The sequence below is a fragment of the Mustelus asterias genome, chromosome 1, assembly GCF_964213995.1.
Source record: "Mustelus asterias chromosome 1, sMusAst1.hap1.1, whole genome shotgun sequence".
Classification (NCBI taxonomy): Eukaryota; Metazoa; Chordata; class Chondrichthyes; order Carcharhiniformes; family Triakidae; genus Mustelus; species Mustelus asterias.
This window is the reverse complement of record NC_135801.1, coordinates 89,926,425-89,944,559: the sequence shown is the minus strand read 5'-3', so window position 1 is coordinate 89,944,559 and position 18,135 is coordinate 89,926,425. Positions and strand designations below refer to the sequence as shown.

The 18,135-nt window shown below is 41.0% G+C and overlaps 1 protein-coding gene across 15 annotated transcripts in view; it reads left to right on the top strand.

Annotated features, from left to right (window-relative positions):
- LOC144495152 (LIM domain-binding protein 2) overlaps positions 1-18,135 on the top strand; it is a 454,000-nt gene that overhangs the window by 390,880 nt on the left and 44,985 nt on the right. For 10 of the 15 annotated variants that reach the window (XM_078215160.1, XM_078215198.1, XM_078215121.1 and 7 more), the window contains 2 exons: positions 1,027-1,110; positions 2,735-2,830. In XM_078215160.1, coding sequence (XP_078071286.1) covers positions 1,027-1,110; positions 2,735-2,830 — 180 coding nt within the window. The remainder of the gene's footprint in view (positions 1-1,026; positions 1,111-2,734; positions 2,831-18,135) is intronic. The other 5 variants (XM_078215243.1, XM_078215206.1, XM_078215189.1 and 2 more) reach the window with 1 other exon arrangement.

Sequence of the window (18,135 nt, the reverse complement as noted above, 5' to 3'; positions counted from 1 at the left end):
AACTAAGGGCTCCCTCAATCAATGGATCAGATCAAAGCTCTGCAGTTCTTCTATATCCAGTTGTACATGGTGGTGAACAATTAAACAGCTAACATCAGAAGGAGGCTTCATTAACATCCTCATCTTCAATGATGGCAGAGCTTAGCGCAAATGCAAAAGTCAAGATGAAAATGTTGCCACCATTATCAACCAGAAGTGCCGAATAGATAGCATACCTAATTTAAGAAAATTATAAATTTAATTTTTTTTTAAAAACAGGTCACTGATCAGGTTTTACTTTGTGGTCAACATATTACTTATAAAAGCTGAAATGGAAAGGATGAGTATTTTTCTTGATTCTGAATGAGAGATGGAATACTGTATTTTTTACAATTCTTTTTAAGGTTATTCAAAAATTTTAACTTATTCTACAAATCTTAATGTTAGAATTCAGTGAAATGAATGTGGGATAATTTTGTACAATGCAGGCTCTGTTCTAACTTAGCAATGAGACCCATCAGTCACTCATAAGGACGGTCAACTTTATGGCTTTTCCATTCTGCCTCTTGATGCTATACAGTGGTTCTTCAGTAGGCTTGTTGAAGGTTTCAGTCCATTGTAAAGTCAGTAAGCTCCTGTCTTGGCTCTGGAAATACTACCATTCAGGTGAACTGATATCTGGCTCTGTATGGCTAGATTAAGCAGTATGTGTGCATTAAGGTAATCGTAAAGGCCGACTGTTTACAAATGTATTTGACCTGCTTATCCCCACTGTTGAAGGATTAATGGATAAATGCATTGCCTGGTGTGGCACTGAGCTATAGGGTTTAGGAGAATCTTTGCTAATGTAAATCATGATGTCAGTAGGAACAGTACGAGTGGCCTTCGGAAAAAAGAATACTCAAATTCTTAGCAGAACCCTATTAAATACCAGTTAATAATTCATTCCTGATATGTGCTACATAAATAGGTGAAGTTGTTGGCTTTAAAGCAACTTGCTTTCATTTGATCAGATATTGTATGTTCTAACTTTATTGCTCTTTTCAGGCACAGGATCCGCAGGTGCTGGAACAACTGTCCAAAAACATCACTCGTATGGGGCTGACTAACTTCACTCTCAACTACCTCAGGGTAAGATCAGTAAACTTCAGATCCATTTGATAAATGCCAAAATCAAACTCATTTTCAGAGTCAAATCTGAGTTGCCACATCTATTAATCTTCATTTGAAAGATGATTACAACATCTAAAGGTGGGTAATCAGCTTAATTATGCAATGAAGATGGAGCTAACAGCAAGAAGTTGGTATAAATTGGTGTGGGAGAAACACATGCTAATGGATGATAATTTTATAACAATTGCAATACTTGCATTATTTTCAAGGCGACTGTAATTTAAAATATTCTGCATAGAATATCATCTTTTTCAAAAAAATTAGTGAAAGAAATAGAAACTATTAGCAATATCCTAGTTAGTGTTGCACTTTTAGGAGTCAATTATTTGGGTTTTTTTATGTATTTGCGTTTATATCTTGCTTACAATTATATTTTACGTGGGTGTTGTTACTGGATTTATTATGAGCATATATATTTGTGCTAATAAACCAAATCTGATAATTCATTGTGAATATTGTTTATCAGCTAAGTTGATTAAATTGTCTGTAATCAATCTGAAGAGTTAATTATGACTCTTAGAATAATAACTGTAAATTAAATAGGATCTTTAATTGAATACGACAAATAGGAAAGCAAGATATAAATTTGCTATTTTGGAAGAGGTCAGAATCGAAGGCTAGGTTTTTCTTAACCATGTGATCTGAAATCTGTTGAGGAGAGGGAGAATGGAGCAGGAGAACCTGCTGGTGGATCCTGGTCTTTGAAAACAGTGGCTGAAATTTTCTTATTTGCCCCACCCAAGCAGGGAAATCAACTAGCTGACCCTTTACAGTTGGGAGCAGGTGGTAAGGGCAGGGAAAGCAGTTTATTTTCTTGTCTTGCTGCCATGGTATTGCCGACCCCAGGTAAGTTCAATACAGGGGTGGCAGCAGGAAGACAGCTGATGGCTCTGATGGAGGGAGGAAGCCTGAAAATAGCCATCTCTCCCTCTCTTCTGACTCCAAGACTCCCAACAAGATGGATGAGGCCTTGTTCTGAGCCTGTTAGAACTAAAAAAAACATTTCTGCTTCCTTTAATAGCAGCTCCTTTGTTCCACTGTAGCCCTGCCAGTTGTCACTGCCTGGCAATAGAGGGCTCCTCCTGCATCATGTATGCAAGAACCTGCCCTGCATCTTTAATTCAGACCAAGTTGTGTGTAGTAGTGGGCAGCTCCTCCAGCAATGGAACTACCTGGAAGATCAGTCAGACCAGATTCTCTACCATAGGCTGGAAATGATAGTCTAGAATTTCCATTGTTGACCCTCAATAGTAGTGGCATTGAATCGAGAAGCCAGTTGTAGAAAATGTGTTCCTTCCCACCAGAAATCCACCAACCTTATGCCATGGTGTGGTTTCTAAGAGTGAAGGAAGTTGCTATGTAGTAAACTCCCATCTCAAATTGGTATCAGCTTCAAATGAATAATGTGAAATCAGAGTCTGACATTGTTAGGGAATCATCTGCAGTGATAGCTTAACCAAGCGCACAGGTAAGTAACTTAAATCTTTAATATGTAAGTCATTTTTTGACCATTTCAGTATTTTTTTCTGTGGCACTTCTCATGAGCCTTTGTGCCAATTGTTCAATTTTTTTTGCCCCCCAGCACCATTACTGCAACCAATGGGTTTCTCAATGGGAATTCCCCTATCTGAGGTGTTTGGAAAAAGAAGAAGAGGATCTACAGAGGGATGCCAGGCAGGTCAGGCTGCACAAGAGGTGCTTTGTGCCCACCTGTCAGGTTTCTGACATCTGCATTTGCAGACAAATTGTGAACATAACTTACTTTGACAGTTAATTAGTGCATGTGGAGGTCCCACTTCCTAAAGGAAGCTGAGATAGTAGACCCAGTGGCACCATTCACCATTTGCATGAATGCCAAATAACCATTTTCAGAATGATGACACTCAATGTGTCATGCTTTCAGTGGCACTACAGAAAAGGGAGGCATTCTGGGGTGATTAGCAGCCAGAACACCCAGGTTGGCCATACCTGGTAAAATGCCACCAACCACACAGACCCTGGGGCACTACCTTTAATCACTGCAGAAAACTGTCTGCATTGGGTTTGGGTCAGCAGAGAAACAGATAAAGAGCTGTGTCTGAAATACAAAGAGTTGTATAAAGCTCTAGTTGGAATGCATCTGGAGCATCACATTCAGTTCTGCGAAGTGTATCTCAGGAAGGATAGATTGGCCTTGGGGGTGCCATGGAGGTTCTCCAGAATAATTCTGAGGCTAGATGGGTTAAATTACGAGGACAAGTTACATAGACCATGTTGTATTCTTTGAATACACTTGAAATTTAAGGGGTGATCTAATTGAGGTACCTAAAATCATGAAAGGAATTGATAGGTTGGACAGAAACGATTTAGTCTGTGGGCTGGAGGTTGGTGGAGGGTCTGGAACAAGGGGGCATCATAAAATTAGGGCTTGGTAGTAACATCAGGATTGATGTCAGGAAGCATTTGATGCACAAAGGGTATTGGAAATTTGTGACTTTTTTCCTCGCAAAATGTTGTTGAAGCTTGGTCAATTGAAAAATTAAAACTGAAAATTTCAAAACTGATGTTTATAGATTTAGGCAAGGCTATTAAGAGATATGGAAACAAGGCGAAAAAATAGAGTTTTTCTCAAAAATGGCAGAATGGGTTCAAGCAAGAACTTGTAGTTCTTCCCATGTTTCATTTTGGTAGGAGCACTTATGGCTGTCATTCAGCATAAGGGTAGTGATTCCAGTTGCAGTAATAGTCAGCTTGGCCTGAAACTTGGCTCTACCTCCTTGCAGGAATGCTGCAATGCAGAATTATGGTGACGATGTTGTGGACATGACCATGATGTTGTGGACAGGTAGTCATCATCCTTGCAGTCACCTCCACTTCAAAGAGTCAAATTTTGGTCTACTAAGTCATTTGCCTGCATGTTCATAATTGTAACTTGAATTTCCTTTCCTTCATTTTTGCCTGCCAATTCTTAGTCCCTCCCCCTTCAACCTTAGCAAAGGCAGCAAAATTTCTATCCTCCGATTCTGACATTCTTCCTTATTTCCTTTTAAATTTCTCTTTTACAGTTTTCCACTCCCACCATTAATGTACTCTCTTCAGTCATTCAAATATAAACCTGAAGCTAAACAAATGATCTAACCTCAGAAACTTGGGTGCAGACAGTACACTTCCATTTGAGTCTGTCAAAAACCTGTCAATAACTATTCCAGTCTAGACTGTTTCAATTCTGGGTTACTAGGAAATAAATATTGTTTGGCAAGTATATTTCACAACTACTTAAAATAGTAACACTATTACATTTTATTATACCATTATAGATAAGTATGACTGTTTCTTCACAAATACTAACATGCTTCTCAAATAACTTAACCTTTTGAGTACCACTGATAAGTTTACTTCATGCACTCAATACCATCTATAGGCTAGGAAGCAGTAGCTACGTTGACCTTGTTGCTCTTTTGGATTTTTTGACCATTATTTGTTACTTCAGAAAGAATTTGGAAATAGAGTTAGTTTAAAATATTCTTTCAATGACATATATATTAACTCCAGTTCAGAAGAAGTACATAAGATGTGAAGCTTTATATATATATATATATTATATATGTACTAGCTTTTCTGTTTCTTCTTCTTTGATTACCCTTACTCAACAATTCGTAAATGCTTAGAAGCCTGATTCTGTCTATGGACAGAAAATAAAATGTGAAGACAGAGACGCAGGCAGTCAGATTGTAAAGTGGTTGCTAGGCAAGGAAAATCTATGAGAAGATCAGAATAATTATTTTGTTTATTAAGCAAACTGACTCATCAATATGGAAAACTGTAAAAGTCCATTATTTTATATTATTACATGATAATTTGTACTAATTAAACTAATTGAACTTGGTAACTAATACAAATGCAAAATACCGTGGATGCTGGAATTCTGGAATTTAAAAAAATGCTTGAAATAGTCTGCAAGTTTGGCTGCATCTGTAGAGAGAGACAATGTTAACCTTTCAGAATGTTTGCTGTGTATTTCCAGCATTTGCTGCTTTTATTTGCCTGATAACTGTTGTTCTGAATCTTCACACACACTGAAGTAAAACATCTTTGATACATATTGTGTCAATGAGTCTTTTCATAGTCGATCTTTAAAGAGATCAAAGATGCACACATGATAAAGACTTGAATAGCCACTTCAGTTGCACCTCTTAAGTTATTTTGTCATATACGCAGATAACAGCATCTACATTTATTCGGCATTTTAACATATTAAAGGCATTCTACAAAAATGTTATCAAGCAAAATTTGACACAGGACCACATGTGATTTTAAGATTGATAAGCAACAGCTTGGTTAAAAAAAATAGGTTTTGAGGAGCATCTTGAAGGGGAGAAATAGAGATTTCAGAGTTTAGAGCCTTGGTAGCTAAGATGTGGCCATCAATGGTGGAACAAATTAAATTGGGGGAACACAGAGATCTCAGAGGGTTGTAGGGTTTGAGGGGATTATATAGATGTGCAGGATTTGAAAGCATAGATAAGAACTTTAAAATTGAGGCATTGTTGGATTGGAAGTCGGTGTCGGTCAGCAAGCATGTAGGTGATGAGTGAACAGGACTTGTTGCAAATTCAGGAACAGATAGCATAGTTTTGGATGAGTTCAAGCATAGGGGGTTGGAAGTAAGGAGGCCAACCAGGAGAGCTCATCTTCGTCAAATAAGACGCACAAGATTGTGAAAGGCCTGTTTCAACCTCTGGAGACAGTTTACAGGGAAAATGTTGGAGTCAGTGGCTACACAATGAATTTAGTCATGCAATGAATGGTTTTGGTTATACCAGTGTTTAATTGGAGGATGTCTCTGCTTATCCGGTACTGAATATTATATAAGCAACATTACAATTCACAACTGGTGGGAGCGGTAAAGTGATGTAGAGCTGGCTGTCACTAGGCTTTGTATGGAACATGATGTGTTTTAGTATTGTCTCACCTTGAAGCATCATGAAATGAGGGAGCCAAAAATATCCTTAAGCGCAAAGGAGCAGGATTAGGCTATTCAGCCTGTTGAGCCTGCTCCTCCATTAATTTACATCATTGCTTATCATCCACCTCAATGCCACTTTCCTGCTCTGTCCCCATATCCATTGATGTTATTAGTCTATCGATTTCTGTCCTGAACAAGCTCAATGATTGAGCATCCACAGCCTTCTGGGATAAAGAGTTCCAAAGATTCATCACCCTTTGAGTGCAATACCCCTCATCCCAGTCTTAACCTGTCTGCCCCTTACTCTGAGATTGAGTATCCTATCTACACCTCCCCTGTAACATCCTGTAAGAATTTGGTAAGTTTCGTTGAGATCACCTCTCGTATTCTCAAATCCCTCGAGAATAAGACAATCCCGCTATCTCAGGGATTAGACTGGTGAACCTTTGCTGTACTCCCTCTGCGGCAAATATATCCTTCCTTAGTTAAGGAGGCCAAAACCTACACAATGTTCCAGGTGCAGTCTCACCAAGCCTCTATACCATTGTAAAAGACGTAATTTCTCCTGGACTCAAATGCCCCTCCAATGAAGGCCAACGTACCAGTTGCCTTCCGAATTTTTTGCTGCACATACCTACTAGCTTTTAGTGATTTATGAAGAGGAAATCCAGGTCCTTTTGAACATCAACACTTCTCAACATCTTATCGTTTGAGAAATACTCAGCCTTTTCATTTTTTCTACCAATGTGGATAACTTCACACTTATGCACATCATATTCCATCTGCTATGTTCTTACCCATTTACTTAGTTTGTCTAAGTCCTCTTGAAGTCTCCTTATATCCTTCTAACAACTCACATTCCCAATTGTGTTATCAGCAGGTTTGAAAATACTACATTTGGTTCCCACACCCAAATCATTTATATAGATTGTGAACAGATGTGGTCCCAGCACTGATTCTTGTGGTACCCCACTAGTATCAACCTGTCATCCTGAGAATGACTCATTTATTCAAACTTCCTGTTTTCTGACTGTTAACCAATCCTCAGTCCAAACCAGTATATTACCCCAATCCCATGTGATCTAATCTTGTTTACTAACCACCTGTGTGGGATCTTATCAAAAGCTTTCTGAAAATCCAAATTAAAAAGAAATATCGGATATGGGCATCGCTGGCTAGGCCAGCATTTATTGCCCATCCCTAAATGTGCTTGAGAAAGTGGTGGTGAGATGCTTCCTTGAACAGCTGCAGTCTCTGTGGTATAGTACATCCACCCTGCTGGTAGGGAGGAAGTTGAAGGATTTTGACCCATGGCGATAAAGGAGCATCGATACATTTCCAAATAAGAATGGTGAGTGATTGGAGAGGAATTTCCAGGTGGTGGCGTTCCAATGTCTCTGCTGACCTTAGTAGCTTTTGTGGGTTTGCAAGATGCTGCATAAGGAGCCTTGGAGAGTTCCTGCAGTGCATTTTGTAGATGGTGTACACGGCTGCCATTGTGCATTGGTGGTGGAGGGAACAAGTGTTTATGGAAGACTTGCCAATCCAGTGGGCTGCTTTGTCCTGGATGGTGTTGAGCTTCTTGAGTGCTGTTGGAGTTGCACTCATCTGGGCAAGTGGAAAGTATTCCATTACATTGACTTATGTTTTGTAGATGGTGGAATCGGGAGGTGAGCTATTCAACACAACACTCCTGACCTGCCATTGTATTTATATGGCTAGTTACGTTCAGTTTCTGGTCAAAGGTAACACCCAGAATGTTGATAGCGGAGGATTCAATGATGGTAATGTCAAGGAGTGATGGTTAGATTCTCTGTTGTGGGAGATGGTCATTGCCTTACACTTGTGTGGTGCAATTGTTACTTTCCCTTTGTCAGCCCAAGCCTGGATATTGTCCAGGTCTTGCTGCATTTGCATATGGATTGCATCAGTCTCTGAGGGGTTGCAAATGATGCATAACATTGTGCAGTCATCAGCAAACATCCCCATTTCTGACCCATATAGACCATATTCACAGGTTCTCCTTTATCTACGCCATAAGTAACATCCTCAAAACACTCCAACGAGTTTGCCAAACATGATTTTCCTCTCATAAATCTATGTTGACTCTGCCCAATCATATCATCATTTTCCACGTGTCTAGTTATCACATCCTTTATAATCGATTCTAACATTTTTCTAACAACTGACATCAAACTAACAGATCTATAGTTCTCTGTTTTCTCTTTCATTCCCCCCTTAAATAGAGGATTCCATTTGCTAATTTGCAGTCTGCAGGAACTTTTCCATAGTCATGGTCGGCTTATGATGAAAGTAAGGAGGTGTGGGATAGAGGGAAAGTTGGCCGATTGGATAGGTAACTGGCTATCTGATCGAAGACAGAGGGTGGTGGTGGATGGAAAATTTTCGGACTGGAGGCAGGTTGCTAGCGGAGTGCCGCAGGGATCGGTGCTTGGTCCTCTGCTCTTTGTGATTTTTATTAATGACTTAGAGGAGGGGGCTGAAGGGTGGATCAGTAAATTTGCTGATGACACCAAGATTGGTGGAGTAGTGGATGAGGTGGAGGGGTGTTGTAGGCTGCAAAGAGACATAGATAGGATGCAAAGCTGGGCTGAAAAATGGCAAATGGAGTTTAACCCTGATAAATGTGAGGTGATTCATTTTGGTAGGACAAATTTAAATGTGGATTACAGGGTCAAAGGTAGGGTTCTGAAGACTGTGGAGGAACAGAGAGATCTTGGGGTCCATATCCACAGATCTCTAAAGGTTGCCACTCAAGTGGATAGAGCTGTGAAGAAGGCATATAGTGTGTTAGCTTTTATTAACAGGGGGTTGGAGTTTAAGAGCCGTGGGGTTATGCTGCAACTGTACAGGACCTTGGTGAGACCGCATTTGGAATATTGCGTGCAGTTCTGGTCACCTCACTATAAGAAGGATGTGGAAGCGCTGGAAAGAGTGCAGAGGAGATTTACCAGGATGCTGCCTGGTTTGGAGTGTCGGTCTTATGAGGAAAGGTTGAGGGAGCTGGGGCTGTTCTCTCTGGAGCGGAGGAGATTGAGGGGAGACTTAATAGAGGTTTATAAAATGATGAAGGGGATAGATCGAGTGAACGTTCAAAGACTATTTCCTCGGGTGGATGGAGCTATTACAAGGGGGCATAACTATAGGGTTCATGGTGGGAGATATAGGAAGGATATCAGAGGTAGGTTCTTCACGCAGAGAGTGGTTGGGGTGTGGAATGGACTGCCTGCAGTGATAGTGGAGTCAGACACTTTAGGAACATTTAAGCGGTTATTGGATAGGCACATGGAGCACACCAGGATGGTAGGGAGTGGGATAGCTTGATCTTGGTTTCAGATGAAGGTCGGCACAACATCGTGGGCCGAAGGGCCTGTTCTGTGCTGTACTGTTCTATGTTCTATGTTCTATATAGCATTTTGAAAGATCAATGCATCAACTATCTCTATAGGCACCTCCTTAAACACTCTGGAATGTAGCTCATCAAGTTCAGCTGGGGATTTATCAACCTTCAATCCAATTAATTTTTCTTTATTAATATTATTATTTTCAGTTCCTCATTTTCACAAGCCCCGTGGTTCCCCAGTATTTCTGGGAGATTTTCTGCATCTTCCTCTGTGAAGACAGACACACAGTAATTGTTAGTTTCTTCGTTATTTTCCTATTCTTCATTAAGAATTCTACTGCTTCCACCTGTAATGGACCCACATTTGTCCTTGCTAATCTTTTCCTTTTCACATACCTGAAGAAGCTTTTACAGTCTGCTTTTTATGTTTCTCACTCGTTTGAATTCATATTCTCTTTTCCCTTCCTTAATCAGTTTCTTGTCCCCTTTTTCTGGATTCTAAATTGCTCCCAATCCTTGGGCTTACCTCTTTTCCTGGCAACCTTACAAGATGCTTCCTTTGATCTCATGCAATCTTTAACTTATTTGATTCATTTTCCTGTTGGTTTTGTGCTTAGGGGAAATGTATATTTGTTGTAGACAAATCCTTGGTTAACAGCAGAGTAATGATGCAGAAGCAGGAAGAGAAACTATTGCAAGCGATTTTCAGGCTACAGCTGGTTAGATAAGAATAGTGCTGGGTGAGGACAGGAACCCAACTGTCCTACGGAGGAGAAATTTTGGAGGAAATTGGTGTTGGTCAACTATGCAAAAGGATGCAGGCAGGAAGGGGAGAAGTAAGTTACCATGATCACAATCAGCTAGGATGTCATTTGTGACATTAAGTGATGGCAACCTAGGCTAGCGAGTGAGCCGTATGAGTGGCCCTCCTTCATCCCAGTAGGCTGCAAGATTGAAATTGGGCTTGTTTACTAATCATTACCCCATTAATTGGATTGAATGCATTTAATACACACCAAATATTTCATAACAAGTTATAGAAAATGCTTAATCATTCATATATTAATAGAACTATCAACTTCAAATGTTATAGACAAAAGTAATATTTACAATTTGGGCACAGAGTGAGCTCACGCCTCTTGCAGTCAATGTTTTATTCAATCAGCACCTCACTTCATATGCATATCACTTCAGTCATACAGCAGGAATAAACTACGTGGATGAAAACCAGCATAATCTTGTGGTGGATATTGGTCAGCAAAACGTCTTGTGGGCCGCACTCAGAACCCTGATGGGCCGTATGCAGCCGATGGGCCGCATGCAGCCCGTGGGCCACAGGTACCACTGAGTAAGAACCATTTAGTACTGTGGCAGGGATAGAAACCTGAATAGAAGTGTTCAAAGGAACCCATTTGGGAGGTGACAATGTGTTCAAGAATCTTAGAGAGGAATGAAAGGTTGAAGATGGGATTGCTTTTGAGAAATTGGTGATGACAGCAGATCTGGAGGAGTGGAGAATAGTACCTGAGGAGGAGGGAACTGTTAACATTATTAGCTTTCATTGGAGTCAGGAAGGCAAGGCGAGTGGTTAGAATTTATTGGGCATAGGGTTGAAGGAGCAGGAGGCAGGTCTGCTGGATGAGGTGAGCTTGGATAGGGCATGAGGGGAGAAAGAAAAACTAGAAAAGGATGCAAGTTCGAAGAGAGGATAACTTGGTGGAATGTTTGGTTTGTGGATTAGGAGGAGAAAACAAAAGAGGCAGCTGAATGGATGGTTTTAACCTTCATGACAACAATCCATGAGGACCTCACACTTGTTAGATGTGTCAGTGCAAAAGATAGGGTTCAGAAGACAGCTGGTAGTGGAGGAGGGAAGCTAGGGTGTTGCAGGGATAGTGAACCATTTTAGCAGAGGAGTGCAGGACCCGATAGGGCTTGATGTGGTCCAGCCAAATCTGATTGGCATAAACATTCAAGTCTGCATCCTTTTAGGGATTTAAGGAACTAGCAATGAGAGCTGTACCAGGAAAATGATCAAGGTGAGAGAGGTAATGGTTTTACTGTAAACAAGGACAACTAGGGTAGAGGTGAGAGTGGGATTGAGCTGATTGACAACTCAAAAATGTCATGACGAATAGAGGCCCAAGGCAAGATGGTTTCAAAGTGTTCAACATTTGGTGGACCCAAGTTGGTTTATCAAGTCTGTTGCATTAACTGTAAAGCAGAGCTGCAAGCACTGGACCTTTGGTTCCAATGTAAGTGTCAGGATCAGCCTACAATGAGCATGGGAATTAAAGCAGGTGCCCTTATTTCAGTTTATGGCAATTCATAGCCTACAGAGATAGCCAGGGAGCAGAATCAATGCTGGTCAGCCATTCAGCTTTATATTAACAAATTTGAAGTATCCAGTGACAATCATGTGTAAAGAGTTTTCTTCTCCCTTACGTTGGCTGTGTTTTTCAGCCCCACATCAGGAAATTGATGCTCCATATTTCATCCAGCCTATTGACTCCCCAGTGGCTGGTGAAACTAGCTATTGAAATCCCACACATGGAATCACCACAACCAGCGTTGCCCTCTTCTAAACTGGGACTCATGTATTATGTGACGGAATTTCAGCCCCAAACAGTGATGCCTGGATCCAGTATATCTGGGTTTCCGCCTAAATCTCCAGGTTTTCAATACATTCCCACTGAACTTAGCAGATCTGTAATTGTAGAGAGAATATTTTGTGTCAGTTTTTGCGAAGGATGGAAGTGTGACGAAAAGCCGCAATTGGAGATAAATATTCAAAGAGAAGCTCTTAAAAAGGCTACTGGAGCTGTAACAAAATTGAGATTTTTTTTCTAATTTTCTTTGAAGCCAGTCATAGGTCATAAGCAGTTTAAAAGATGACTGTGGATTCCTGCACTAAGCTTACTTGAACAAAATGTTACAACTTTTGTCAGTTAGAGGCAAGAGAGAAATATAATTCAACTTTAACTGTGCTGCATGTTTGGTTCTGTTTTTGAATTTGGAAGGCCAGATATTTAAAGTCAAAGAAGGCTTGGTATTAATTTCTGGGATATATAAAAAAGGACTGTTAATGTCAGAAGATGGGCGGCACGGTAGCACAGTGGTTAGCACTGCTGGTTCACAGCTCCAGGGACCTGGGTTCGATTCCCGGCTTGGGTCACTGTCTGTGTGGAGTTTGCACATTCTCCTCGTGTCTGCGTGAGTTTCCTCCGGGTGCTCCGGTTTCCTCCCACAGTCCAAAGATGTGCGGGTTAGGTTGATTGGTCTTGCTAAAAATTGCCCCTTAGGGTCCTGAGATGTGTAGGTTTGAGGGATTAGCGGGTAAATATGTAGGGATATGGGGGTAGGGTCTGGGTGGGATTGTGGTTGGTGCAGACTCGATGGGCCGAATGGCCTCTTTCTGTACTGTCGGGCTTCTATGATTCTATGAACAGTTGGAAAAACTTGAGAGGGAGGATAGTATTATGCATATTTAAAAAGTACTTTCAAAAGAGTTGCCTTGCTTATTATTTTAATTTAGATTGTCTATAGAAGATTGTCCATTGTAAGTAGATACACATTTTATGACTTTCATGTGTGCTTGTTCGTCTTTTGTAAAATTAAATTTGGCTGATATTTAGACTTGAAACAAGATCAAATGTGACGGTGTACCACTTTTAAAGACTGGCCTGAGATCTTGTGAAGGCATAAACTAAGTCCAATAGCTGAAAGCAATTACACACAGGGTTTTCAGTTTATATCCTGGACACATTACTGAAGGCTGAACTCGACCTCATTATAAGGATGAACACTGTGAAAGATATGGGGAGTTAGGATTTGGCCAAAACGTACTGATCTGGCAATTATAATCCTGGCTCCTCACACCTTAATCGGCCCATCCAGATCCTTCAACTATCCCCCAGTGTGTTGGCAGGAGCAGGGCAGAAGCATTAGTCCTGCCTGCTAACCTGCTTGTCCCGTAATTCCTATTGTCGTTTACGTTAAAACCCAAGAGACTCCTAGCAATGGGGGAGAGTATTTGTGCTAAAATATTCTTTAAGCTTTGGATCCTGCCAGCAGTTCGAGAAATTCTTTGCTCAGCAGAGCAGCTGATCAGGTTTCCCACAACATTTAGATACCCTAAAGACTGAACATGCCCTTAATTTACTCATCCAAAGGACCAACAGCTCTAAAGTTAGGCCTCTCTATTTGTCTAAAGGGCTCTTTAATAGCCCGCATGTACCTGCTGTATTGTTAGCTTTCCCTGCCATGTGATTGCACTTGTCTCCATTGTGCACTGCCAGCACTTAAGTTTTAATTGGAATTGCGTGATAATCAGCAAAAAGAAAGAAAGCAGAAATAGCACCCAGTTACTATTCCACCATCAGGAACAACATGCCACCATAAAAATTCTACCCATGGTCTCTATTTTAATAGCAGTAACAAAATCGTGATTGGAATTGGTGTTTGTTTATGTATATTTTTAGTTCAACTTTATAAACATTGCAGGAAATCTGCAGCATGCGAAGGGTAACTAAGCACACAGCTTAAATACTGATTAAAAGATTATAACATTATTTTGGTGTTTAAAACTTTCTGAGAGTGAATAAGGAATACTGGGAATATGTTTATTCAAGATTGACAGTATCATGCAGTGCCCATTGTACGGTACAGTCTCCATTTTGCACATACTCTAGATTTTACTAAGCTGTTTTTATTTAGTTAATTTCCCCAAGGTAATTTCATGCTGCATGACATCAAACACCAAAAATCTGTATTACTCTGATTCAATGCATTCCAGAGCTGCAGCTGAACAACAACAGTCATGTTCCATTATATTTGTGTATTTTATCTATACATGTTATCTTCCTCCTGTTTTGAATCAGATTTATTTTTATTCATTCATGGAATATGGGCGTCACTGGCTGAGCCAACATTTATTGCCTATCCCTAGTTGCCTTCAGAAGGTGGTGGTGAGCTGCCTTCTTGAACCGCTGCAGTCCCTGAAGTGTAGGCACACCCACACTACTGTTAGGAAGGGAATTCCAGGATTTTGACCCAGCGACAGTGAAGGAGCGACGATATATTTCCAAGTCAGGATGATGAGTCACTTGGAGGGGGAACCCTCCAAGTGGTGGTGTTCCCAGATATCTGCTGCATTTGTCCTCCTAGATGGTAGTGGTCGTGGGTTTGGAAGCTGCTGCCAAAGGAACGTTGGTGAGTTCCTGCAGTGCATCTTGTAGATGGTACACATGGCTGCTATTGATGGTGGAGGTAATGAATGGTTCTGGAAATGATAGCAATCAAGGGGTTGCCTTTTCCTGGATGATGTCAAGCTTCTTGAGTGTTGTTGGAGCTGCACTCATCCAGGGAAGTGGACAGGATTCCATTACACTCCTGACTTGTGCTTTGTAGATGATAGGCTGTGGGAGCTAGGAGATGAGTTACTTGCCACAGGATTCTTAGCCACTGATCTGCTTTCATTGCCTCAGTATTTATATGGCTAGTCCAGTTCAGCTTCTGGTCAATGATAACCCCCACGATGTGGGGGATTTAGTGATGGTAATGCCATTGAATGTCAAGGGATGATGGTTATATCCTTTCTTGTTGGAGATGGTCATTGCCTGGTCCTTGTGTGGTGCGATGATGATGGCTTTGGGGAGTCAGAATATTCATCTAGCTTCCTGTTTAAGGGCTTTCAATACAGTATTGCTTTTAATAGAAAGTATTCAACTTGCTCTTTGGGGGTAAGTTATTGTAACTTGAGGCTTGTTGAATCTGTAGTGTAGAAATTTTACCTGTGGCTATGTTCATCTGCTTCAGGGGATTAGGTTAATAAATTAGGCAGAATTCAAGACAGTGTGAAGTGCAAACAATATTTTAGAATGACTGGATTTAATGGGCTAAATGGCTTTTTCTATTCCACGTTTCCTTACGTTCCCTTCATTCATTTGAGGATGGTGAGATTTTCAGTTGCACTGAAAATATCACTCAGAAAATAGTGCAAGAAGAAAATTCGTAGTAGGCATTCTACTTGCTAATCAGCATTCAACATTGAGATTTCATATGAGTAAACTGGGTATAAAGTGTGTTCCTGTGTTTTGAAAGCTGTAAAATTATCTCTGCTGTTGAAGTGTTAATACCAAGCAAACATTACATTATCACTGTAAGAAACTGACTTCCTGCAATACAGAAAAGTAGCGTCAGGGATGTGTTTTATTTTGCTTTTAAAAACATAATAGTTAATAGAGGGTGGATGTCCGGTTCGTCACTATTGTACTATTAAAATTGTTATCTGAGTTCAGTTACACAGATGAACCCTACCATTCCTTTTGCAGGAAAGTAACCAGCATGACGCCAGTAAACCCAGGAAACTGGTGATTATCTTGATAAATTCCGTTGCAAAATAATGAATTGCATGCATGTATGCCAAGTCCAAAGCCAATTCTTATATATTTATTAAAATATTTTCAATGTGTGTTTTTGACCTGGAATACTAGTGCAATCATGAGACATAATTTTGAGCTTGTACAGATTCAAACGGGCAGTGAGTAAAGTGACCAGGACTCTCAGTCAATACTGCCGATGAAAGGCATGAACGTTTTGATGATCAAGCACCATTTACATTTAATAGGCACACTGCGCACACATTTCCTGCACTGATTGGCAGTTTACTGATCAGAGTTGAGTGGGAAATCCAGCAGTCTTTTGGAGCCAGACTGGCTGAGGACCCTTAAATAGTGAGGCCCAAGTTGCTTAGGAGAGGAGTGGAGAAAAGTAGGAAAAAAGTGGGGAGGATGTTTATGAAGGCATAGAAACATTAGTTGCTCATCCTTGTTCCAAAATATCCCCAATCTTTATGAAATTCCTTTAGTGGCTGCTTGTTTGACCCCATTCTGTGCAGTTTCAGTGGACAGGCTTCAAGCAGTACATTGACAGATAGAAGTGGTATCGTTGTTCTCTCTACATAATGTTACACCAATTAGCGCATATTTAAAAAAACTCTCAGCCATTTCTGACAGATGTTTAGGCCAGTATTTTGCAACCTAATATAAAGATGGTGGAATTTATTTTAACAATTTTAGTCTAACCACAATCCCATTCCTGCTAAAATATAGGATTGTAAAGTAACAAAGATCATTGCCATAGGGTGCTCTACCTGTGTGTCTGCTAGCGCTTCAGGTGGAGGACTTGCCCAAGGGGGAAGAAATTATAGCCTTAAATCTACATATTCTTTAATGGTTAATCACTTTTAAAAGATGCAAGCATTTATTTAGTCGGTACTCCCTGTGAGAAACATTCTGTGCTCTAAAATTGACTTGTATGAACACCTTTCTTGCAACCATAATAAATTCAGAAAATGCTGGAAAATCTATGGAGAGAGAATAGAACCAACGTTTCGAGTCCGGATGACCCAGAGCTCTGACCAAGAATCATTCAGACTCGAAACGTTGGCTCTATTCTCTCTCAGTAAGAGTTTTAACAACACCAGGTTAACGTCCAACAGGTTTATTTGGTAGCAAATGCCATTAGCTTTCGGAGCACTGCTCCTTCGTCAGATGGAGTGGATATCTGCTCTCAAACAGGGCATACAGAGACACAAAATCAAGTTACAGAATACTGATTAGAATGCGAATCTCTACAGCCAACCAGGTCTTAAAGCTACAGACAATGTGAGTGGAGGGAGCATTAAGCACAGGATAAAGAGATGTGTATTGTCTCCAGACAGGACAGCCAGTGAGATTCTGCAAGCCCAGGAGGCAAGCTGTGGGGGTTACTGATAGTGTGACATAAATCCAAGATCCCGGTTTAGGCCGTCCTCATATGTGCGGAACATGTTGAAGGCTTCATCATGTTGAATGACATGGTGAAGACGAACGTCTCGCCAAGGCCATCCCCACACCCCTACTTCTTGCCTTCAAACAATCGCACAACCTCAAACAGACCATTGTCCGCAGCAAACTACCCAGCCTTCAGGAGAACAGTGACCATGACACCACACAACCCTGCCACAGCAACCTCTGCAAGACATGCCGGATCATCGACACATTTGCCATCTTCTCACATGAGAACACCGTCTACCAGGTACACGGTACCTACTCTTGCAACTCGGCCAACGTTGTCTACCTGATACGCTGCAGGAAAGGATGTCCTGAGGCATGGTACATTAGGGAAACCATGCAGACGCTACGACAACGGATGAATGAACACCGCTTGACAATCACCAGGCAAGACTGTTCTCTTCCTGTGGGGGAGCACTTCAGCGGTCACGGGCATTCAGCCTCTGATCTTCGGGTAAGCGTTCTCCAAGGCGGCCTACACGACAGCGCAGAGTCGCTGAGCAGAAACTGATAGCGAAGGTCCGCACATGTGAGGACGGCCTAAACTGGGATCTTGGATTTATGTCACACTATCAGTAACCCCCACAGCTTGCCTCCTGGACTTGCAGAATCTCACTGGCTGTCCTGTCTGGAGACAATACACATCTCTTTAACCTGTGCTTAATGCTCCCTCCACTCACTTTGTGTGTATCTTTAAGACCTGGTTTGTTGTAGAGATTCGCATTCTAATCAGTATTCTGTAACTTGATTTTGTGTCTCTGTGCCCTGTTTGAGAGCAGGTATCCACTCCATCTGACGAAGGAGCAGCGCTCCGAAAGCTAATGGCATTTGCTACCAAA